Here is a 26,025-nt window from a genome sequence, read left to right as displayed (position 1 = left end):
TTCTCACTTCTGTAACACAATATTGTAACAATGCAGCATTTTTTGGAACAAAATAGATAATTAAATAAGAAAATTAATAAAACATAGAAAATCAATATATGAGCATTTGAGTGAAGTAAAAATACAGTGATAAGATTAAGAAGTTTAAATAAGCACAATAATCCAAGATTATCAACATGTATTGTGGAAGAGCAATGATCATGGATGTAAGTAGCTGAGCATGTCAGCAGGCTGGCATTCCATGTTAATACACATGCAGTGATAGGATGTGGGGTCACCTCCAGAATTGACAAGTTTTCAATTTCTGTCTCCTTACTGCAGAGAAATAGCAGGACAACGTGCTTTCTTGCAATGAGGAGAGGCTGATGTGACCACGTACTTCGAATGACTTGTGTGTACTGTTAAGCAGGTCTTTTGTCCTCCCTTTGAGGAGTGGTCGGTACAAAGCTAACTTTGGATTTAAGGGACAGGGGCTCCGGAAAGGCTAACCTTGAGGAGACCCCTATAATCAATCTATTCCTGTCAGGGTCATGCAAGATGTGGTGCAAGAATGATTTTGCCATCCCAATGCCAACATGCAACACAACTGAGACATTTGTCCCTCACCCCAGTAACATCTAACTGAAACTTGCTTCTGGACAGTGGCACTGCTGTTCAGAAACATTTTTTTAAAAATGCAAAAAGCATACTCATGTTTAAAAATAATGCATATAAGTAACTAATCATCCAATTATATTAGTTATTTCAGCTGAGTGTCAAAAAGGGTGACAAAATGAACAGCAATTTCATTATCAGTACAGTTGTCAACAGCGTAATTGGCCTCTTTTATGTAAACATCCAACAGCTGCTACAGAATCTACTGAAAAGTGGAGACTTGGATAGGATTTAATTTCCATTCTCCCAAGACACAGCAGTTTTACATGAATCACACTTTACAGTAGTGCGTCTCCTAAATTACCTTTCAGATATTCCTTCAAAATGAGACATAAATCATCTACTGAATGAGAAAGAAAATGAAGTTTAAATACTTTAAGGCACCTCCATTGTGTAATATTTCCTGCACTGTATGAGGAATTAGGGAAGAACAGTTTTAATAGCTTTTTATCGTTATGACACATGCATATTCCATTTGATATTCAGACCCGCAGTCAACAAAATTTCCTAAAGAAACAATTTTTTGCTGCATTGTTACCAGGATGATCTTTCATTGCTGGTGCTGTGTGGTTTGATGTTTAGAAATAAGTCAGGATCTCCACAATACTGCCTTTGGGTTTTGATAGAAAAGTACTGATTAATCCATCAGCTCTTTTTCATCATTCAAACTTTCACTAGCAACAGCAGAGCATTTTACATACATTTAAAAATGGCTACATCGAACTCTCAGATAGTGTCAAGACCAATGAAGCAGCGAAGGAGCTATGGAAGATAAAATTTGCAAACAAAACAAATTATGGAAAATGAAATGAAATTACAAACCCTAAAATTAATGCACAGAAATTCCATCATCATTGAAGCTGATTCATTGTGTCATGACCGAGTCAGACAAAGAAGACTAATGACAATTTCTTTATAAGAGAATATATGATAGTAAGTGGAATAAAGAAAAGATTATTCCTGGGGGAGCTCATTTTTGGCTTTCTGGACACTGTGTCCAATCCATTTAAGCTGATTTTGCAGGAGTTTTGCCTGAATGCAAGCCTGAGCTGGCCTCAAGAAGGACACCAGCATTTGTTTGACAGTTCTTCTATTAAATCTGGAGGATGTGTGGAAGTGATGCTGAAACAATTCATTTAGCACTCTTATGTGTTGCTGATACACAGCCCAGTGACTGCATTTCAGGATTGTGAAGACGATAACTGCTTTGTTCACTAGGACCTTTATTGATTTGAGGAGGTATTTGTTGTTAAATACTTGCTGCAGTTTGCAGAAGGCTGAGCTGATGCACCTGATCCAGTATTGGAACTCCCTGTCAATGGTGGCCTTTTGAGAGAGATGGTTGCCAAGGTATGGGAAATGCTTAACATGTTCCAAAGTGTCCCATTCAATTTCTAGTGGGGGGAGGGTGAGAGGCATGGGGTGGAATATTTGGCTGGTCAGATGTGAGTTTTGTTTTGGCAACATTCAGGGATGGGCCAAATCACTTGTATGCAGAATACAAGACATTGAGAGTAGCTTGCAAATTTTGTGCAGAATGGCCACAACATTATAGTCACCTGCAAGCTATAGCTTGTGCATACTTATGATGATTTTCCATATTGCGAGTTGCAGAGGGTTGGTCAGGTTGCTTTAGAGCTAAGATATTGATTATCTTCTGGGCCTTGGTGCTGGGTAGATGTTTACTACTGATTGAAAAAACCTGTGATCTGTCTGGCAGACATTAGTCACTCGTGGATTGAGTGAAGAAGTGTCTGTTGGATGTATCTGGCGCTAAGCAGTTTCCATTGGATTTGCAGTTGATTAAAGTTCAGCATTTTGCATTTTAAATATTTTCCTGATTTTTGATGTCATTTGGAATGTCTTCCCCTGCATGCTTCTTTTCAGAGAGTATTCTTGTCTGCTTTTCACCTTCATCAGGTGGTGTTGATCTTGTACTTAAAGAAGGTTGCTGTTTCATTTTTTTTAAGTACCAAATGTCCATCAATTGAAAGTTCAAAAAAAATTTTCGAAAATAGAGACATTTTTGTGACACCTGTTCCAAAGAAATTAATGCCAGTATATCCAACCATTTCTCGTAGCTAAAATTCTCCATTCCTGGTATAACAGCCTTTGAACCTGATGTAGTCACAGGAAAAAAAGTTGTATAGGTTAAAGAAAATGATATTTAATAAATATAGATTTGGTCTAATTGCGTGCAGTCCAAATAGTGAAACCCAAATTATTCCTTTGACCTTTGATCTTTGCCTGACAGAGATATAACCACCAGGCAAAGACTCAGACACTGAATTAGCAAAAAGTACCAAAATTTATTGATTATAAGCAAAATAAAACAACACTACACTTATCAATTAACTGAAGGCTAATCAATCAAAGAACTATTAATTAGCTAACTAATAAGAGGAAATGAAGTTAAAATATACTTCTCAGCAAAACCCTATAGATTACACACTCAAATGGATGGCCAACCCAGAAGAAGCAGACAATAACCTCAACTCCTTGTGCCAATTGACTCCACCCACTGTCCGGCTTCTTTTTTGGAATCTGAAGAACTTTGCAATCACCAAAGGCTTGGAAAAAAATGTGCTTGTGAAATATCAATGAACTGTTCATATTTTTAGTGCCTGGCTTCTCAGGTCGCACTAAACTTCTGAGGAGAATAAACTTATTCCTTTGGCCAGTAGCATATGGCACAGACCTTGCCTTCAAGCATTTTGTTTGGCTTCCTTCTTTTATTTTCAGTTTAACTGTAATATCCTTTATGCTCCCTAATTCTCCATCAAACGCAGCATTGTGTTTCTTTAGAATTTTTCCTCCTATCACGCTCAAGAAATTGGGCAGCCTGATATCATTAGCTATTTTATTTGCCTGCGCAAACTAGCCAAAACACTCACTACAGAGCTCCATGGCTTCACATTTTCAACATGGGGTGCCACGATGCTAAAAGCTCCCACCATTTTTCTACTAATGGACGTTTCCTGTCTGTGCACTTCGCAATGTGTTTCGACCAAATACCTTGATTTTTCTTTCACGTAAGACAGCAACCTGAGCTTTAGCCTCTTACTTAACACACCCAACTCCATAAGTGCTCTGCATCAGACTTTTCTTGGCAAATATCTTTATCCTGAGTCACTAACAGTGCCGCTCATTGTTCTCATAGTTAGTTTTAATATTGTATATTGGAGAATGGCACTAGGGAGCACAGAGGGTTGAAAACAACAGAGCTTTATGTACAGGTGTGTGCTCACTTACATGGCTGCATCTTCTCTGTCTTTCCTCATTCCAGGGATTTGTGACTTCATTTCCAGTGAATATATAAATATATTAATACAGCAGAACTTCAGTAAGCTAATAAGAATTAATATAAATACATAACATCACCCCCTTAGTCCATGTCACTGGAATTGACTAATTGGCCAATAATGTTGTAAGGATTAATTTAATTGGTTCTAGCTAATTGCACAAATTGCCTTAAATGTAAGACAATGGCTTGCTTAAAGCGGCATCCCTTATCTTAAGGCTTACAGGCAACACATTGATCCAACTGAGACAGAGCCAGACAAGGCCAGTGTGTTCTTGATACAAGAGGGTCCCATGGATAGTTGAGGTTCTTTTTTCCCAGTCTCTGTTGACAGCACATTTAATGTTTTCACGGAGGAGTTAATGGAAAAATACAGAAATTTGACATATTTGATTAATAATTACTTATCCTTCAATTACAGGATAATTGAGTTACTTCCTAGTAATAAAACTATCTGTTGCTAGTCAGTGATTACTTCATATCACTATATTAAGTACGCCTGTTATATTCAGTTAGCAAATTCAACATAGCTTATTTTCATGTTCACACATTGGTATAAAATAGGCGAGTTAAGCAAGCACACTAAATCATACTGAATAAAATCTAAAATCTAGGCGGGGCGGGTTTACATTTATATTTACTTCAAAATGTTAGCAGGATTAGTAATTTAAAAATGTTTGAAAAGCACTTTCAAGAGTTTATGTCATTTGTAAGTGGATCTGTTATATTTTTGGATAATATATACCGGTGCATATGACCTCATGATTCTTAATCTTGCAACAGGACCAAAGGAAAAGAAGTTAAAAGTATTACTACTAATTATTAGTTCTGTCTAGGTACCTATGCACGCATATGTTTTGCTGAAAACGGTATGAATATGATTGCTGTGTTAGCTAAAGTTAAAATGTGAAAGATAAGCTACACCAATATTTTTAGTTTAGAATGAATGTTGACTCTTTAAGATCTAATTGAAGCCTTGAAATATCTGGCAGTAATTCAATTGGAAATTATTCATCCATTCTTGCTGTTGAAAACTTTATTTAATTTGGAATGTGTGAAATTTAATAAATTAAATTTGGATTTTTAATATTAATGAATCCTTTAAGACATGAATTAGAATTCTTGCTAATTGCCACTGCAAACCTCTTATGTTGAGGTGTATGTGAGAGTCTTTAATTCTGGGTACAAGATACATGGATATAATATTTGGTAGTCTTAAATTCAAAATGTTCAACTGTGTGCATTGGAAATGGATTTTGGTTAATGATTATATCTGGAAAAATAAATTTTAGATTAAATTCTTAGATAAGGCTTAAAAGGGGCTTTGGGAACAAATTTTGGTAACATAAGATGTTGGATCAGAATTAGGCAATTTGGCCCATTGCGTCTGCTCCACCGTTCAGTGAGATGATGACTGACCTGATTTAACCCTCAGCTTCACTTCCTTGCCTTATCCCCATAACCCTTGGCTCCCTTATGAATTAAAAATCCATAATGTAATGTCTGAAAAAGCAAAATTACTGACCAAAGTCTATCAACTGATAATTGCTCTTTAATTACCCATAGCCGCTAATTAAATCTAAAATATCATTTGAAGCCATATAAAGCACTTCACCTAACTCAGTACCTTTTCTATGTGAAATTTCCAAGTCCTGGTCAGTTACTTTGCACTACACTGCAGTGTCCAACACTGTGGACTTTGGCCTTTCACCTAAATACGTCCCAGAAAATAAATACTCAATTTTCAGAGGCCTGAGCCAAATATGATACTCTCCTGTATCAGTGCTTTGCGCTATTTATGCCGCTTTATCATATACACCAAACTCAATTGTCAAATATTTCTTGTTGTTCGTTACAGTGTTAATGCAGTCAAAAGGCAACTTTGTCTCCCACTGATTGCTTAGCATTTGAATTTTGCTTTCTTCCCCATTAATTGTATTCTTATTCATTTTCACTCTTTCTTTTAATTATCTTAAATATTTCATAGTTTTTTTCCACCATAGCTAAAACCAAACTATTACTTGGGGGATGGAAAAGAAATTAATGTTTGAACAAAATGGCAGTATATGTTAGTCAAATTGTACAACCATGTAGTTTAAGTGTATGATTTCTGAGAATGGAATTTTGTTACTTGGTTAACTGTAGAGAAAAACAGGCATTTTGGCCATTTTCATGCAGAGTAGTTTTGTCCACTGATTGTTTATCAAAAAAGCAACTTAGGACTCCCTAGGGACAATTGTCCGACAGAGTTTATTCTTCTGAGAATTTCCGTACATAAAACTTGTGTGTATTCTTGCAAGTTTTGCTAAATCGCGAACTGATTTACTTGCCTCGTGAATGTTTCATTGAGCTTAATGTTTACTGTGCTAGATGATAGTCTATTGCATAGGTATGGAATGTGTTATCTAGAAAGGTTAGAAAATAATCTTCAGCTAATGGTGGTTAGAAGGTACAGTTGTTCCTCACAGTCTATGGTTGAAGCAAATGAGATGTTTGCTTGAGTAATAATAAAGCATGGAAGGATGGAATGCTGTTGATTAAGCAATAAATTTTATTTTTAGTTTTATTTATTAGTCACATGTAAGGCTTACATTAAAACTGCAGTGAAGTTACTGCAAAATTCCCCTAGTCGCCATTCTTTGGCACCTGCTTGGTTACGCTGAGGGAGAATTTAGCATGACCAATGCACCTAACCAGCAAATCTTTCAAACTGTGGGAGGAAACCGAAGCATCTGAAGGAAACCCACACAGACATGGGGAGAATGTGCAAACTGCACACAGACTGAACCAAGGCGGGAATTGAACCCGGGTACTTGTCGCTGTGAGGCAGCCATGTTAACCATTGTGCTACCGTGCCACCCTTGTGTAGAGCAAGATAATAGTGCACACTTGATTGGTCCTATATCCTATTTCTCTGCTGTAACATTATGATTTTATTTTAACACAATGTGTGAAAAAGTGACATCTTATGCTTAGATTAATAGTAATGTTAAAAAGCTCAGTTTTTTCTGTTTGAATTGAATCAAAATGAGTGGAACTGATCAGAATTTTTTATTTAATCACTTCATGACTTCTAAGAGAACTTGGATAATTTCTCTCCCCATTTATTTTAAATGAGAAGAGACTTAGCTTCAAAATGTGGATTCATCTTATTGCCTTCCTTTGAATCTTCTCCCCTGCATCTAGATCTCTTATGCATGGCAACAACATGTCTACCTCTGACATTACTAATGCTTTATAAAGTATCTGAAACTCTGCCCTTAGATTTGTGTTTTAGCTGTCTACTTAATTATAATCAAATATGTTTTATGCTTCTACAACTGTTGCCCTACTTTGCACCTTTATAATGTTCAAAGTCTTCAAAGCTTTGAGGGGAGCAATTAATTAAACCGAAGCAGACTGAAGCAGCTGGTTGGATAGTTGTAAAACAGCTGCTTTCAACAGAAACCGGGAAGGCACATGCCAGTCATAGAGCTGATAGAAGCTGGTGGGGTTATTTTAGGAAGAGCCTATAAGACAAAGGAGTAGAAGTAGGTCATTTGGCCCATCGAGTCTGCTGCACCATTCAATGAAACCATGACTGATCCGATATGATAATCCTCAACTCCACTTTCCTGCCTTATCCCTATAAGCCTTACTGAATACGAATCTGCCTATCTCAGCCTTGAACATGCTTAATGACCCAGCCTCTACAAGCCTCAATGTAAAGAGTTCCACATACTCACTACCCTCTTGAGAGAAGAAATTCCTTCTCACCTCTGTCGTAAATGGGTGATCCCTTAATTCTGACATTGTGCCCTCTGGTCCTAGATTCTCCCACAAGGAGATACAACCTCTCAGCAACTACCTTAACATGCCGTTATGAATCCTACATGCCTTTATCAGGTTGCCCCTCATTCTTCTCAATTCCAAAGAATATGTAACCTCTCCTCATAAGAAAATCCCTGCACACCCATGATCAACCAAGTGAGTTCTTTGAGAAAATGACCAAAGAGGTGGATGAACGTAAAGCAGCTGACATGGTGTATATGGATTTCAGTAAAGTGTTTTGATAAGGTTCCCCACAATAGTCTATTGCAGAAAATACAAGGCATGGATTGAGGGTGATTTAGTTGTTTGGATCAGAAATTGGCTAGCTGTAAGAAGATGGAGGGTGGTGGTTGATGGGAAATGTTCATCCTGGAGTTCAGTTAATAGTGGTGTTCCGCAAGGATCTGTTTTGGGGCCACTACTGTTTGTCATTTTTATAAATGACCTCGATGAGGGCGTGGAAGGATGGTTTAGTAAATTTGCGGATGATGCTAAAGTCGGTGGAGTGTGGACAGTGCGGAAGGATGTTGCAGGTTACAGAGGGTCATAGATAAGCTGCAGAGCTGGGCTGAGAGGTGGCAAATGGAGTTTAATGCGGAAAAGTGTTAAGTGATTCACGTTGCAAGGAGTAACAGGAATATAGAGTACTGGGCTAATGGTAAGATACTTGGTAGCGTGGATGAGCAGAGAGATCTCAGTGTCCATGTGCATAAATCCCTGAAAGTTAGCACCCAGGTTGATAGGGTTGTTTAGAAGGCGTACGGTGTGTTAGCTTTTATTGGTAGCGGGATTGCGTTTCGGAGCCATGAGGTCATGTTGCAGCTGTACAGAACACTGGTGCGGCTGCACTTGGAGTATTGCGTACAGTGTTGGTTGCCGCATTATTGGAAGGATGTAGAAGCATTAGAAAGGGTGCAGAGGAGATTTACCAAGATGCTGCCTGGTAAGGTGGGAAGGTCTTATGAGGAAAGGCTGAGAGACTTGAGGCTGTTTTCGTTGGAGAGAAGAAGGTTAAGAGCTAACTTAATAGAGGCATACAAGATGATCAGAGGATTAGATAGGGTGGACAGTGAGAGCCTTTTTCCTCGGATGGCGATGGCTAGCATGAGGGGACATAGCTTTAAATTGAGCGGTGATAGATATAGGACAGATGTCAGAGGTAGGTTCTTTACTCAGAGAGTAGTAAGGACGTGGAATGCCCTGCCTGCAACAGTAGTGGACTTGCCAACATTAAGGGCATTTAAATGGTCATTGGATAAACATATGGATGATATTGGAACAGTGTCGGTTAGATGGGCTTTAGATTGGTTTTCACAGTTCGTTGCAACAACAAGGGCCAAAAGGCCTGTACTGCGCTGTAATGTTCTATGTTCTATGAACTGCCTCCGATGCCTTTCCTATCTTTCCTTAGATAAGGAGACCAAAACTATTCACAGTAAACCAGGTTTGGTATTATTTATGCCTTGGATAGTTTTAGCAAGTCTTCCCTATTTTTATACTCCATTCCCTCTGAAATAAAAGCCAAAATTCCATTTGCCTTCCCTATTACCTGCTGAACTTGCATGCCAGCCTTTTGTGACTTAAGCTTAAGGAGCTCCAAATCCCTCTGTTGTGCAGCTTTCTGCAATTTTTCTCCATTTAAGTAATATTTAGCTCCAACGAAAGTGCATAATTTCCCATTTTCCTATAGTCAAGACCATTTAGAATATACTTTGGAAATTAGCTTACTATGAGAATTGAAATTACATATCTGTAAAGTACAGGGTTTTTTTTACATAAAATGTAGACTGAATGAAGTACTTGTACAAGGTAAAATAATGAAAACATTCTGAAATTTAATTATAAAAGATGCTAACGTTTAGATATCCACTTAAACCTGTCCAATGATAAAATTAATTTGTGAGTTTAATCTATGCACATTTATTTATCTCATGCAGAACTTCATTATTTTACAATATTTAGTATAGTACGTTACACTCTTGGTTTTGAAATGACATTATTTACATTTGTAAATTCGATTTATGGGGTACACGTTGTTTGCAGTGAATCCCCCAATTGTGAATTATCTAATGAAGCATTTGGTTCCATACGAGATTCAACCATCAGACAAGACTGAATGCTTCTATTGGTAAATTTAAAAGATTTATTGACAATTAAAAAGGTAGAAAGGTTACATGTTAAAAAGATAGAAGATAAAGTTTCAATTAATATTAAAAGGTGAAAGCTTAACTTGACAACTAATCAGATTTCTCACGTTCCTTTGGTTGATCAGCCAAAGACACGAAATGATGATAACCTCCTGGCCATTCAGTACACGGACATGCTATATAAAGAAACTAAACCCTCAGTTTATATTTTCTTTTCTCAAATTAACGTAACTGTTGAACAATAATTGGTTAACTTAACTGTCTGCCAACTTATAATTGGCTCCTGACACCTGTGAGCATCCCTTGATGCAGTAATACAATGGGCTATACAAAATGCTTCATACTTGAATAATGTCCCATTTACAATTCATCTCAATGTAACTTGCCAACGTCACAAAGGCTCAGGTTCAGCACACCTTATCTTTGCAGTCTGGTTTGAGAGACATGTCTGACAATTTAGAGATTTTTACAAAGTTTCAATTAATGTATTTAAAATCAAGTGTTAATTATGTCCAATTATTAAACGTAAAACAACCAGCCCTACCAATATATTTAATGATTATTTATTTATTCATTGACTGTCTGACAGTGAGACATACTGCTTGTCCTGGCTGATTTCCAATAGTACAGTAACTGGTTTATTTTTTAAAATGTCTTCTAGATTAGTACAAAATGGCTTCTGACCATGTTAGTTCACTATGCTAAATAATGGGCAAAATTTTTCCATCCTGCGCGCCATTGGAATCATAGCAGGTGGGACAGACCGTGCAAAGATCCTTTGATCTCGGGCAGGATTTTCCAGCTTTGGGGTGAGTGTGGCCAGAAAATCCCACCCAAAATGTTGAATCAAATTACAAAATTGGCAGTTCACATTAAAATTATTGATTTTAAACCTACCAACAGTACTAAGCTACATTTTTTGCCATGCCTGCTTTATTGATGATAATTAGATGAACAGATGTGGAAAATGGGACAAATATTCATTCTGCCAAATTTATACCCATTTAAGTGCGTTACCGATTTTCATATTTAACAGAGAGAGGAAGTTCCCTTGCTCCCAATTTCTGCATGGAAAGAAGTAAGTGAGGCTGTAATAATATGATAATATGCTTCATTTTCCACAGAATCAAATCTAAGTTTTAATCATGGTGATATCAAACTGGCATATCATTTAATAGGCATTATTGTGAAGGCAAAAATAAGTTCAAAATGACAAGCCTATTCAGTTACTGATGCTGTTAAAAGTATTAATGTTTTGGTTTTTCATTGATTTCCTTGCTATTTACTTTGCCATCAGTCTGTATCTTGATGTATGTAACTCCAACCTCCTTTACACATGGGATTTTAAGTTTTTTAAGTTTATTTATTAGTGTCACAAGTAGCCTAACATTAACAGTGCAATGAAATTACTGTGAAAATCCCCTAGTTGCCACACTCCAGCATCTGTTCGGGTACACTGAGGGAGAATTTAGCATGGCCAATGCACCAAGCCAGTACTGTGGGAGGAAACTGGAGCATCCAGAGGAAACCCATGCAGACACAGGGAAAACGTGCAGACTCCACACAAACTGTGGCCCAAGCCAGGAATCGAACCCATGTCCCTGGTGCTGTGAGGCAGCCGTGCTAACCACTGTGACACCATGCTGCCCCCACCATCCTGCCCCAATGTGTATTCCATTAGTTTGTATCATTGCTTTTTGGGGGAAGAGGAGGAGCAATAGTGGGAGACCAGGTTGTTGAGCCTGCACAAGTTACTCAATGCTCCCAACACCAATACTCCCCTGTCAGAGTATACAGGTAGAGGTTTCAGTTTACAAGAAAAGCTCTAGTAGTTATATCTCATGCATTGAGCAAACCTATGACAACTTTCAGCATGTGCACCACTCTTAGCAGCATGGTATTACCTGCTCCACATGGACCAGCTCACAATTCAATGTGTTTCCACTGCCTGGAGCTGAGCCATGATATTGATCTGAGGCTGATCCCAATATGTGCAGCTTTTCTTACAAAAGCAGAACTGAGATTAAAAAGGAGAAAGGTTAAAGTAACACCTATATATTTTTGTGTATCGTAGGTTGAATATGAAAAACAGATCGAAAGGTTACTTCCAGTTTGGAGTAAGAACTTGAAGCCACAAGGGAAGGAGAAGGAAACAAGTATGGAACAAGTAAGATTGAAAAGATTGGAAAATTATGTATTTTATTTATTTTTGCCAAAGGAAAATCACATACAAGCTTATATAACGTATGTAATGATTTATATTTAATGTGACACTCCAAGGAATGTTTAGTCATATAATTGCTCTTGATATCTTCGTGCAATTTAGGAGATTTGCATGTTTCAAGATTATTTCAGGTGAAGGCAAGGAATGTTCAATCAAACATTATTATAACTTTTCTGGACATATTATTGGTTGATTCACCATTCTTGAAATTCTATCTTTACTCTTCTGTCTCTCCATGTGGACATGATGTGGATATGCCAGCGTTGGACTGGGTTAAAAACAGTAAAAAGTCTGACAACACCAGGTTTAAGTCCAACTGATTTATTTGATAGTACACTCACTAGCTTTCAGGTTAGTCCCTTCGTCAGGTGAATGGAGAGTTCTGGCCTCAGACAGAGCATATAAAGCACAGACAGTTTACAGATTACTAATTAGAATGCGAATCTTTACACCTAACCTGCTGTGGAGACATGTGGAGACAGCTGGAACTCTCTCACCTCACCTGCCATGGAATCAGCGTGGGCAAGGATCCGACAACAGAATTCACCATTGACTTCTGGTGGGAATTTACAGTCTCGCCCGAGTGACGCTGTAAAATCCCGATTGTACAGCATACACTATGACTACTTAATGAAGGTCTAAGTCAAAAAAGAATGAAGTCACATTGGTATATGTTTCAAAAATGCTTGATCCTCAAGAGACTTTGTTACAGCTGTCTCAGGCTGAACCGGAATGTTCAGTTCATGTTGAATTCTGTCTCTATATAGTCCTTATTGCCTGCTTCCACCTCTGTCATTGTCTCTATTCATGCCAAAAACCTGATCCCATGCTATGGATACTTCCAGATTTTGTTATTCCAGCGCTTTCATGACCAGTCTCTTATCGTTTACTTTCCATAAACTTCAGCTCATTTAAAATTTCACAGCTTATATGCTATCCTCAACCACGTACAATTTGCCCACCTTTTAAAAAAAGTGAAGTTTATTAATTAGTCACAAGTAAGGCTTATATTAGCAGTGCAGTGAAGTTACTGTGAAATTCCCCCAGTTGCCACACTCCGGCGCCTGTTCAGGTCAATGCACCTAATCAGCACATCTTTCAGAATGCGGGAGGAAACAGGAGAACCCAAAGGAAACCCACGCAGACATGGGCAGAATGTGCAAACTCCACACAGACAGTGACCCAAAGCCAGGAATCGAACCCAGGTCCCTGGCGCTGTGAAGCAGCAGTGCTAACCGCTGTGCTACTGTCCTGTCCCTTTATGCTGTAAGTAGTGAAATGTACATTCAACTGCACATCACACATGGCCCACAAATTCCCAAGCAAATGTCTCACAACAAGAAGGATGGATCTGGAGGAGCTCATTGCTTATTATGGACTTAACTGTGTGCCAGAACATCGATTAGAATGATTGGCTTTGATGTAGGACCAGAGGATGTCAGAGCATGCCAGCTTAGTTGCATCCTCTTCAAGAACCATTTGAAAGGGAAGCCTGTAGAATTCATGAATATTAGATTTTAGCTGGTGCCTTGCATTTCACTTCATGTAGTTGTCAGGGTGTACTGTGAATTTTTAAAAACGTTTTTGTAAAGATTATGCATCGGATATAATGGGAAACACAGACATCTTGTTCCTGTGCATTCATTTGTGCTTCATTCAGCCAGCCAATAGGAGAGGCATGAAGCTATCTGAGGGATGACATTTTCACTAATTCTTCATTCCTCCCTATAGGGAAGTGCTTGACTGTCAGTAACTTATTACCATTCCATGTGTTGTAATGGAAGCAATGGAATTCTATTATTGATACGTTTCACATTTGAACTTGAAATTGTAAGTCGCCTTTTTAACTCAAGTGTAAAGTCCATCCATTTAAAAAGCAGACCCATCAGTACAGTTCAAGGTTGAATGTAGCTTTTATGTGCTCATCAGTGAAAAAGGTGGCATTACTGGAGATTGGAATACTGTTCACTTGCATCTGGTGACAGTGCTAAGCCTTCATGGATCAGGGATGCCATCAGTTAGTTTCAGCATTAAGCTCCTCAACATTGCTCTGACAATGCACTTCTGTCAATCTTAGGAAAAGTGCGAGACTCTGCTGCTACTCCTTTCGTGCTGATGTGGGCTGTTTACCATACTTAGATGTATAAGGTGACCCACAAGCAAGATGAATTGCCCGTGTTCCTCTCCAAAAATGTTTGAGTCTCCTGCTGAAAGACAACATTGCATTTCTATGAACCAAACTTGCTATCTCTATGCTAAGCAGACAAAAGTGGACAAAGACAATTCCAATTACAGGAGGCTTAAAATAGTCTTGGAAAATCATTTAAATATCTTGCTGCTGTTGAAACAGGGCACTTTCCTTTCAGCTGCTTAAGTCAGTTGCTATTCTACCCATTCAAAACTGTGATATTTAACTCTCCCCATTTCCCTTAGGCCCCCACTCCCAACTTCTAACAAGAGGCAGTTTAACAGTTTAGATACGTTCCTAAACAATACCATACATTTGTTGTCCTACACATGAGAAAGAAGAAAGAACCCACATTTATACAGTGCCTTGTCACATTTACCGAACTTTCCAAAGCGCTTAACAATGAATGGATTTATTTTGGAGTGTAGTCATAATTATTATGCAGACAAATGCAGTAGTTGGGTTAAATCCCACAGACAACAAATTAATGACTGATGATCTGCTTTTTGATATGTTGACTGTGAGAGAAATGTTAGTTTGGACACTAGGAAATCTCCTGTTCTTCTTCAAATAGCACTAAACACTGTTCAGCATCTGCCTGAATGTTTGTTTGATATCTGATCCAAAAGGCATCTACATTAAATAGTACGTGAACTTGCATCTTCCAGTCTTACTCTTTGGAATTTGATTTATGTACCTGCTTAGTAATCTTTTGTCATTCTCTTCACTCTCACACAATAAGTCAGCATGTGTCTGGTTGACTTCCAGAGTATGTGCTTAACCAGTGAAGCATGGTAATCAATAGTTGCCAGCTGATACATCAATAAAAGAGGCACCTTCCTCAAATGCTGAAGTTGTCCTTGATCCTCCCACTAGTTCCCTTAGGCTTCTTTTGTTAAATTTTTTATGATATTTCATGTTCTGAATTGCAAAGAAATGTTTTGAACCATAGAATATTTCCAATCTTTATGTTTTTTTCCCATACAATCTGCTACTATGATCTGGTTTCAAATCCTGCACAAAACTGTGAAATGTTTTCTATGCAAGTGAAATCAATTTTGGAGCTTTCCATCCAGTTCTTTGTGGACATGGGCACACAGCACATAACTAATTTAATTGCCACTAAATTGGCAATCTTTCTTGGAAAAGCCGCAGGTTAGCTGGTGTGGGAAAGAGAAACATGACACATTAGCGTAATAGGGCATTCTACTTAGAGGTTGGAAATAAAACATAACATTGTATAGTAGGGAGCTTTATTCGCATCTAATCATACTGGATTTGTTGTGGAATGCTTAGTGTGCCAAAAAATGGCGCACAGCAACATAGCAGGTTATAATTAACAATTTGTTAGCTTTGCTTCTTTATTTTGTCAGCTCTTTGGATTATCAAATCCTGACACTTTGGATGGCTTTGTACTTAAGGCCTTCACTCCACTCTGCCTAAGTATTTCTGTATTCTTTCATGTTTGTCCATGCTTTTGTGCTGCAGGTTTGGCCTGGAGTAAATTTGGCAAGGACCAATACCCTCGTACAAAACTGGCAGTATGAATCTTACAAATTATGCTAACACTAGTGAATGCCAACAGCAAGTTGTTGAACTTTGTTGTTTACTTACTGGACAGAGACAGATTTTCAAGTTTGGTTTGCAATATAATTAAGATGCTTGTCACTGATTTAACTCAAGTATCAACCAGGTGTTGATATTTCATACATCCACCAATCATTATTCGGAAGATATGCTAATGCTGAGGCATTTGCCTGTTTATTGTACTATTTTATTTATTGTACTATTTTACTTCACTGGAAAGGCGGAGGCTGAGGGAGACCTGATAGAGGTTTACAAAATTATGAGAGGCATTAACAGAGTGGATTGTCAGAGGCTTTTTCCTATGGTGAAAGTGTCAATTACAAGGGGGCACAGATTCAAGGTGAGAGGGGGAAAGTTTAAGGGAGATGTGCAGGGGAAGTTTATCAGGCAATGAGTGGTGGGTGCCTGGAACATGCTGCCAACGAGGTGGTGGAAACAAGCACATTAGCAACGGTTAAGAGGCATCTGGATGGATGTATGAATAGGGAGAGAATAGAAGGATACGGACCAAGCAAGGGTAGAAGGTTTTTTTTAGTTTAGTTAGGGCATCATGATCAGCACAAGCTTGGAGGGCTGAAGGACTTGTTCCTGTGCTGTACTTTTCTTTGTTATTTATTCTATTCATCCTATATCGTCATCCTCTGTACAATATGAAAAGAATACTTGAATAAATAGACATTGAGGTGAGCTGGTACATAGAATGCTGCAACACCTAAGTTGCATACCCACTGTCTCAGGATACCGTCAGATCTATCAACTGCTGCTTCATGAGTTCACAATCTCATGTTCCGCTGACTAAGAATATACCTTATACTCATGAAAGACTAAAAATAGTTTACATTTACATTGTACCTTTAACGTGGTAAAAGTCCAAAAGTGCTTCACATGAGCATTATCGAACAGAATTTGCCATTGAATCATATTAGGGATCAAGAGGACAGTTGGCCAAAAGCTTGCCTGAACAGAAAGACTTCAGGGAGTGTCTTAGAGGAGGAGAGAGTGGGGAATAGAAAGATTTATGGAGGAATTGGTTGAGCCAACTGAAATTTGGTGTGTGCAAGAAGTCAAAATGAAAGGAGTGTGGAGATCTTGGCAGTTTGAAGACCTAGAGGAGATAATAAAGATATGGAGCAATGAAACATTGGAGGGATTTGAAATCAAGGATGAGTTTTTTAACTGAATTACTGCCAACCTGGGAGCGAAGAAACATAGAGATGTGAGTTAGTTACATCAGCAGTAGGGTATAGCATGAGCTCACATTTGTGGAGGATGTCTGACTAGGAGTACATTTGAATAGTCAGGTCTGAAGGCAGCAAAGGTTTTAATGAGTTTCAGCAGGAGATGAACAGAGGGAGAGGAGAAGTCTTGCAGTGGTGTGGAGATGGAAGGCAGTTTTAGTGATGTGGTCATGAGCTTGTCATGGGGTCACATGCCCTTCAATTTAGAGTTTACTTTTCTCCTTTTTCTTGACGTCTCTCCTCCATTTCTTGCTTTCCTTGTGTTTTTCGTCGGTTTGTCTTTGCTCCTATCTTAATGTTGCATTTCTTTTTCATTTTACCCTCTGTCTTTCTGTTCTTCACTTTCCTCCCCTTTTCCTCCTTTGCTCCTGCATTTGTCTTCTCTTTCCCCTTTGCTCCCTCTTCAACATCCACCATTTTACTTTATTTTTCATGACACAAGGAAGATGAACCAGCTGGCTGAATCTCCCAATCAGGTCAAGAATGAGACTTTTAGTAAAGAATAGAGCATCACTCTTTCAACAGAGAATCTTGGGATTTTCAGAAAATACTTTGCAAAGTGTAAGGGGAGTGAAACTTTCCAAAGAGGATAGAGCAACAGACTTTGAGGTGCCTGAAACAGCAGAAAATTGACATGTTGTGTCCTGCTAAATGTTGATTGAGGCTAACCTAATTTAGGGATGGTTGCAGCAGTGCAACCCAAGCTGTTCATGTGTTGGAGCCTCCTCTTTATCTCTTTTCTAACAACTATATAGAGATGTACAGTGCTTAACTGTACTCACAGGAAATGTAAGGTGAGAGCTTATGGAGCAAGTTTTATAATCTGCAGCATCTGCTTGTTCATTGCAAGCAGTACACAAGTAGAAAAAAGAATACTATTATGTGACAGCTACTAATTTGAGAATTGTGTCTGTAGAGTGCAATTTTGAATCCATAGAGCCAAGTTATACTGCATTCATCTGACAAATAAGCTCTGTGTTTGAATGTACAACTGCAGGTCTTTCTTGGGTGATTTAGTTGCATGTTTGAAGGCAGTAGGATCATCAAGTTTCTTCTAATGTTCGACACCTTGAAAAATAAGGTTGTAAAACCCAGGGAGAACCAGTGGACCACATTCGAAATCCAGCCTCGTATAGAGATGGAGTTATACAATACCAGATGTGAACTCCAAGCAGGGTAAGGCTCCCTGTTAAGTTATTCTCTCATTTTCCCCTTGTGAGGATCCAGATCAGCACCCTGACTTTTGAGTCATGTTGCCAATTCCACATTGCTAAACCAAATGCACTTTTTGTTGACATGAAAAATGGCAGTGCTACCACATGTTTTAAAACAATTGCTGAGGCAGCTTTCTCCTCTACCTGCTGGATGAGTTGATCTGAACTTTATGGAGAGAAGTATTGGTACAAAATGACAAAAGAACACAAAAAAGCTTCTAAAGTGAAAAAAGAAAGAAAAGAATTGATGAGAGGAATGAGGAGTTATGGCAATATTTATGCTGAATTTATGGATGAAATATTGGTCTATTTCTACAATTGTGTAAATAGAAGCTACTTTTTGGTTGTTTGTTTGCATTGCTGCAAAGCTGGGTAAAGCAACACTCTGCATATTTACTGAACCATGTGAATGTAGTTGCAGCTCACCTACTCCAACTGGTTGTGCAGCTCTTTCTGTAGATGAGTCAGTATACTTGAAATATATATTGGCTTAACACAGGTGCAATAACTGTCACAGGAATACAGACTTGGATATTAAGTAAGACTATTCTAAGCAATCTGTGTCCTTGCCATTTTTAATTGTTTATATTTCAGATACATGGAATTTGCAGGAATCTCAGAACTGGAGTTTTCCTAATTTTGACAGCTCTGTGTACCACACAAAATAGAAAATAAGTAATAATTCATTATCCTGTTCCTGCTTAAGTATTGAATCATTGAATAGAATCATAGAACCTCTACAGTTCAGAAGGAAGCCATTTGACACATCAAGTCTGCAACGACCACAATCCCACCTAGGCCCTATTCCCATAACCTTACATATTGCATGGTGGCACAGTGGGTAGCACTGTTGCCTCACAGTGCCAGGGACCCGGGTTTGATTCCCGCCTTGGGTCACTATCTGTATGGAGTTTACACGTTCTCCCTGTGTCTGCGTGCGTTTCCACTGGGTGCTCCGGTTTCTTCCACAGTCTAAAAGATGTGCTGGTTAGCTGCATTGACCCAAACAGGTGCTGGGATGTGGCAACTAGGGGATTTTCACAGTAACTTCATTGCAGTGTTAATGTAAGCCTTACTTCTGTCTAATAAATAAACTTTATTTACCGTTAATTTCCTGAGACTAGGGTCAATTTAGCATGGCCAATCGATGTAACCCGCAAACTCCATACAGATAGTGACCCAAGGCGGGAATCAAACCCGGGTCCCTGGCACTGTGAGGCAGCAGTGCTAACCACTGTGCCACCATGCAATATGTGGGGTTATGAGAATAGGGCCTGGGTGGGATTGTGGTTGGTGCAGACTTGATGGGTCAAATGGTCTCCTTCTGAACTGCAGGGATTCTGTGATTCTATTCTATGATTCAATACTTATGCAGGAACAGGATAATGAATTATTACTTATTTTCTATTTTGTTCGGTATGCAGAGCTGTCAAAATTAGGAAAACTACAGTTCTGAGTCTCCTGCAATTTCCATGTATCTGAAATATAAACAAGTAAAAATGGCAAGGACACGGATTGCTTGGAATAGTTTTACTTTATATCCAGATCTGCATTCCTGTGACAGTTATTACACCTGTTTTAAGCCAATATATATTTCAATATATCTTTGGAGTGTGGGAGGAAACCGGAGTACCCAGAATGTGCAAACTCCACACAGGCAGTGACCAAAGGCCAGAATTGAACCCGGGTCCCTGGCATTGTGAAGCAGCAGTACTAACCACTGTGCCACCATGCCGCCCTGCTGATTGCGTTTATTTTGATGTAGTATGTGCAGATATAACTATGATTGCGTTTCAATATTATGCCTATTTGAAGGCTGCTGACACTGGGTTTTGCACAGAAAGATATTCATCTTAAATAGATGATCACAGACTGCTCTCTAGAGGAAACAGAAAATGACAAAGGACCATCACAAAACAAAACTGGATTGAAATATGAGTAATGCAGGAACTGACCTTACTAGTTAAATTCCCCCTTTAGTGTCATCTTTGTCTTATTTTTGAATGATATAATGTGCATGCTTTATACTTGTGTTAAATGATTGTAGAAATATATTTCAGTCGAGTCCAGCAGTGGAGGAATCAGTTAAAAGGAATGGAAGGATTTTGAATTTTTATGTTGAGGTCAATAATGCAATGCTTGACACCTGTGTGCCGACTCATCTGATTCTGGATCCTTGCAGCCTAGGCATGCTTAGTGTCAACTCGTGTACAGTATAATGTCCCCAGAAGCACTCAGAGCCAGCATTCCCGCCTCCTCCCACTGCACTTGGCACATTCTGGCCCTGACTTTTATGCAAATAAGGCATTCTTCCAATAATGCAGTTTGGAGTGGACATTTCAGGGCAGATTGCGCCAAAAACATTTTTTTTGCCTGCAGATTGGCCCTTTCCTTTCAATAGGACCACCCGCATCTCTGTATTTTATCTACTTTGGTCTCCAATACCCATTTAATGAAAGAGTCATCGTGCGCTGACCCCACTTATCATGGGAAACAACAGCAGCAAAATACAGGCAGTCAGGACCCTTCCATTGCTGCTAATGCTCTGTATTTCAGTCCCTAAACCTCATGGGACTGCCTGCACATCATGCCCTTAGTGATAGGAGTGCCATTGAAATAATTAAATGTGTGATGCCAGCTCATTTTGATGCAGACACATACAACACCTAAGTAGCAGTGGTCCCAGTGGCACTGTAGGAGCAATACTATTACTTCTTTTGAAGGTCTGTCCTTTGCCCCTTTTTTCACCTAGATACTGTCCTTCAGCAATAGTATCCAAGAACACAATGCCAGGTTGTACATGTACGCTCACAGCACCCAGTTCTACAGTATTGCCATCTCACTTGACTCCTGCATTGCATTTGTTGTCAGACTGTTTGGCTGCAATTCACTCCTGAATGTTTTCTCCAAGTGAGCTTTGTATCATTGAATCCCTACATTGCAGAAGGAGATCATTCAGCCCAGCGGGTGTGCACTGACTCTCCGAAAGAGCATTTCACCCTGGCCCACACCCCTGCCCTATCCCTGCTGTAACCGCGTGCATTTACCATGGTTAATCGACCTAATCTGCACATCTTTGAACATTAAGGGGCAATTTAGCATGGCCAATCCACCTAACCTGCACATCTTTGGACTTTGGGAGGAAACTGGAGCACCCAAAGGAAACCCACGCAGGCACAGTGAGAATGTGCAAACTCACAGTTGCCTGAGGCTGGAATTGAACACAGGTCCCCGATGCTGTGAGGCAGCAGTGCTAATCACTGTGCTGCCCCATGGCAGGAAGACCACCTTCAGAGCCACCGCCAACTTACTTCCCTAGCTACAGATTCTGTCTGTCTTCCTTAGCTACAGATTCTGTCTCTCTTCCGGGCCTCTGAATCAGCTTGGGCGGTTTTACTATTTAAAAGATGCGAAACAAATACAACTTCTTATTGTTCATGGTATGAGAAACAAAAGTTTGAAGAATTGCCAATTACACAGAGATCTGTAATTAATATGATTTCTGAACTACACGTAGTGTGAATCACAATGAACTAATTCCGTCAATGTTAATATTACGAATACTAAAACTAATCAAGCAGAGTTATAGTACTCTTAGACACAATATTACATTTGTAAGATCGCTACTAAATGTTGTCTCCTGAGACTGGATTTTGCTTATGCAGTCAGAGGACATTTTCCATTGCGCGCGCCTCATCATGGCATTAAAATGCTGCACTTTGAGCATATTCATTCCACCCTCAATTCTCAAAAGGGTGAAAATAAATCATGTCATAACTTTGTAAATCACTCAGTGCATTTTAAACTGTTATGGTTAAATCAGATGCAGATTGAAGTCTCATATTGCTTGTCTGCGGTAAATTTTAATCCACAAAGCTAGAACAACCTTGTAGTAAATGAGTTAGTGCTCGGAATGTGTTAATGGGAAAAATGACAAAGGCAGGTTTGAGTGAACAGTTTGTTAGTCAATAGTCTGTTAAGGCGGTTCATACTGTTATTGATTTAATTAACATTGTTGTTTATTGAAGGAAGCATCCTGCTTTTGGTTTCTCTTGACTAGATCTCCAATTTCATTATTTAGATGGATTTTAATTTTCTACAATATACTTTTGTTTAGGAGCACATTAGCTGAAGACAGAAAATGAGATTTTTAAAAGTTGTATTTAATGAATTTGGGCATCGCTGGCTGGGCCAGCATTTATTTCCCACCCCTACTTGCCCCTCAGAAGGTGGTGATGAGCTGTCTTCTTGAACTACTGCAGTCTGTGAGTTGTAGGTACAGCTACAGTGCTGTTAGGGAGGGAATTCCAGTATTTTGACCCAGTAACAGTGAAGGAATGAAGATATATTATCAAGTCAGGATGATGAGTGACTTGGAGCGGAACTTTCAGGTGGTGGTGTTCCCAGATATCTGCTGCTCTTGTCCTTCTTGATGGTAGTGGTCATGAATTTGGAAGGTACTGCCTAAGGAAACTTGGTGAATTCCTGCTGTGCATCTTGTAGTTGGGGTTAAGTGTTGGTAATGCTACTGAATTCCAAGGGGTGATGGTTAGACTCTGTCTTGTTAGAGATGGTCATTGCCTGGCATTTGTGTGGTGCGAATATTAATTGCCACTTATCAGACTAAGCCTGGATATTGTCCAGGTGTTGTTGCATTTGGAGAGGAATCGCTTCAGTGAGGAATTGCAAATGGTGCAGAACATTGTGCAATCATCTGCGAATATCCCCACTTCTGATCTGATAATGGAAGTATGGTCATTGAGGAGGCAGCTGAAGATGGTTGGGCTGAAGACACTCTGTGAGAAACTCCTGCAGTGATGCCCTGGAGTTGAAATGATTGGCCTCCAACCATCATCATCATCATCCTTTGTGTTAGATATGCCTTCAATCAGTTTTCCCCTGATTCCCAGTGACTCCAGATTTGCTGGAGCTTTTTGATGCTACATTCAGTCAAATGTTGCCTTAACGTCAAGATCAGTCACTCACACCTCATCTCTGGCCTTCAGCTCATTTGTCCAAGTTTGAACCAGTGTTGTGATGATGTCAGGAGCTGAATGACTCTGGCAGAACCCAAACTGAGTGTTCATGAGCAGGTTATTGCTGAGCAAGTGCCTCTTGATAGCAGTGTTGTTGACCTCTTCCACACCTTTTCTGATGATCAAGAGTAGATTGATGGGTTAGTAATTGGCCAGGTTGAATTTGTCCTGGTTCTTGTGTACAGGACATATTGGGCACATTTCCACAAGCAGCAGTACTAGAGCAGGTTTTTTCAAAAACTGAAAAGCAGTTGTGATGACCGTGCCGAGGATGCGGAATTAAGTATAGCTCCTGCTGGTGAGAGACAGGACAATGCACTGCTTTGGTGCTACCCCAGCACTGCCAGGGGTGGGCCCTCTGTGTTGCCCCATTGGGAGGGTTCCCTTATATGTGTGGGGGATAGGGCAATGGATGATGGGGGCCCAGAGACTATGAAGGAGAGTTGCGCCAATGCTGGTGGAGTGAGGTATGTTCCCAATGTCAGTTTGTGAGGAGTTGGGGAGGGAGGCCTTTGACTTTACTTCGAGGTCAGTGTGCCCTTTAAAAATGGCACTTCTGAATCCCAGCTTTGCTGGTGGCTGGCTGTGTATTCCTCAACAGCACTTTGAAATTGCACAGAGTGCTGTTTGATCAGGCTAGAAAAGGCAGCTGAGAAACCAGTGAGTTTCACACAGCTTTACAGCCTGCTCCAGCACTCTGCAATTTTAGGAAAATTCCACCCATTATTTTATTGCAAAAGAAAATGGATGTGCCATTTTGTTGAATGCCTTTTCAAGAATTCTGAACTCCATGTTATGTAATGGATATAGCAGCATTGGAGAATGTCCAGAAAAGCTTTATAAGGTTAATAGCCAAAATGAATGGTCACTATCAAGGAAGATTAGAAAGACCATTTGGAGTCCTTTTCTCTAGAAAAGCAAAGACAGTGGAGTGATCTTATGGAGATCTTCAAAATAAGGTAAAGCTAAAGAAGCTGTTCTCTCTTGTGGAGGAGACCAGAACTAAAGGTCATAAATCTAAGATAGTGTCTAATGAATCTAATGAGTAACTTAGGAGAAACCTATTTACTCAGGCTAGAATGTGGAATTTGCAGAGGCAAATAGCATAGATGCATTTCGGGGAAGCCATGCACGAGAGAGAATGAAATAGGAGATAATGTTGATAGGGTTGGAAGTAGAAAGGTCAGAGGAGGCTTGTATGGAGCATAACTGCTGGCTTTGATCAGTTAAGCCAAATGCTGTGTTTTTGTTCTGTGTCTTCTATGTAATTTTTCCATGTAATTTTTCCTCACAGTTTATTCTTTTTACAATTTCCTTTTCAATCTCAGTTACTCTTGACCTATATATTGGTTTCAAATTTGCACCTGATTTTGATTTTACATTTTTTCTTCAAATGACCTTGTCATGGTTGCATTTATTACTCTTTGAATGATAAGTTGCTGTTGGGTCCTTTGCTTTGTAGCAACACTTGTATATAACTTGTTGTCTTGAAAGGCTACTTTAAAAGGCATTAAGAGTCAGCTGCATGGTATGGGACTAGAGCTGTGTGAAGGGCAGAAGGCATGCTTCCTTGAAGGATAGTGGATAGTCTTTAAAACCAACACGACAGCTTTCATGGGGATTTTTCTGATGCTGGTCCACGAATTAGCAGATATGTGGATTCTGTTTTACAGTGTTTCATGGTGGAATTTGACTGTTCAGCTTGTAAGTTATTGGCTGTCAGGGAGAACACACTAAGAGTGGTATCTCTTGGATAATGTATTTTTTCACTTTTATTTTCTAAAACTCAACATTTGTGACACATCAGCTACCAATTAAAAATGGCATGCTTCAATGAGAAGAATGGTCTGAAAAATAAAAATGTTTAAAGTAAATTGCAAAAGAGAGAGTTTTCATGATAAAGTAACCATTTTAAGTAAACCTAGGCCAAGTCTGAGAAGGTATTTAAAGTTTTGGTACCAAAATTTTGATGCTTTATTATGAAATTATCTATGATTAGTGTTGCAAAAATATTTTTTGTAACTCAGTTCAAAATAATGAACAATAAAATCAGCCTTTTACAATAACTGCTGGCTTCTGATCTTTTGTAGCAAATCAAATAAATGATGCAGTTGAAATCCACGGCTGATAATTCCATCAATAAAGGCAGTAAAGCTCTTTTGAATTAAATAGCTGTAATGTCTTGTAATAACTTGGAGCACATTGCCAAGAGTAATCACTTGTGAATGTGTGCACAAACCCTCAGTTAGTGGATAATGTTATAAGTAAAATGGCACCAACTCTGTATTATTCAGAGAAGTTGCATTGCTGGCAGCACACTTGTCCCTTAGGCTGCAGCATTCATTAGGAAAAGCTGACTTGGCTGAAGCTGGAAAGAGATGATAACATGTTATGATTTTCATATTTAATACATTCCTTGGAAGAGTGTGTGTGCTGCAGATTGATAGAAGAATCAACTGCTACTTTTCGTGAAAGACTTTCTACTGTGCCCCACAGCTAAAGATGGAATCACTCAGCCAAGAAATTAACTTTTCGTCTTTTACCTGCCTTATATATCAACTGGGCCGGTTTGTAGCAGCCAGTCAACACTATTATACATTTAACTGTTTTGTATTTAAGACTCTTA

At 39.1% G+C, this 26,025-nt stretch overlaps 1 protein-coding gene across 2 annotated transcripts in view; it reads left to right on the top strand.

Annotated features, from left to right (window-relative positions):
* The window catches only part of kiz (kizuna centrosomal protein), a 135,938-nt gene that overhangs the window by 32,069 nt on the left and 77,844 nt on the right, over nucleotides 1-26,025 (top strand). For both annotated transcript variants that reach the window (XR_013888220.1, XM_080199740.1), the window contains exon 4: nucleotides 11,987-12,079. Coding sequence is in view for 1 of the 2 variants with exons in the window: in XM_080199740.1 (XP_080055866.1) it covers nucleotides 11,987-12,079 (93 nt within the window). In the remaining variant the exon portion in view is untranslated. The remainder of the gene's footprint in view (nucleotides 1-11,986; nucleotides 12,080-26,025) is intronic.

The sequence above is a fragment of the Carcharhinus amblyrhynchos genome, chromosome 12 (assembly GCF_965287045.1).
Source record: "Carcharhinus amblyrhynchos chromosome 12, sCarAmb.v2.hapA, whole genome shotgun sequence".
Lineage (NCBI taxonomy): Eukaryota > Metazoa > Chordata > Chondrichthyes > Carcharhiniformes > Carcharhinidae > Carcharhinus > Carcharhinus amblyrhynchos.
Note: the sequence above shows the minus strand (reverse complement) of the source record. Positions and strands in the feature narration are given on the sequence as shown.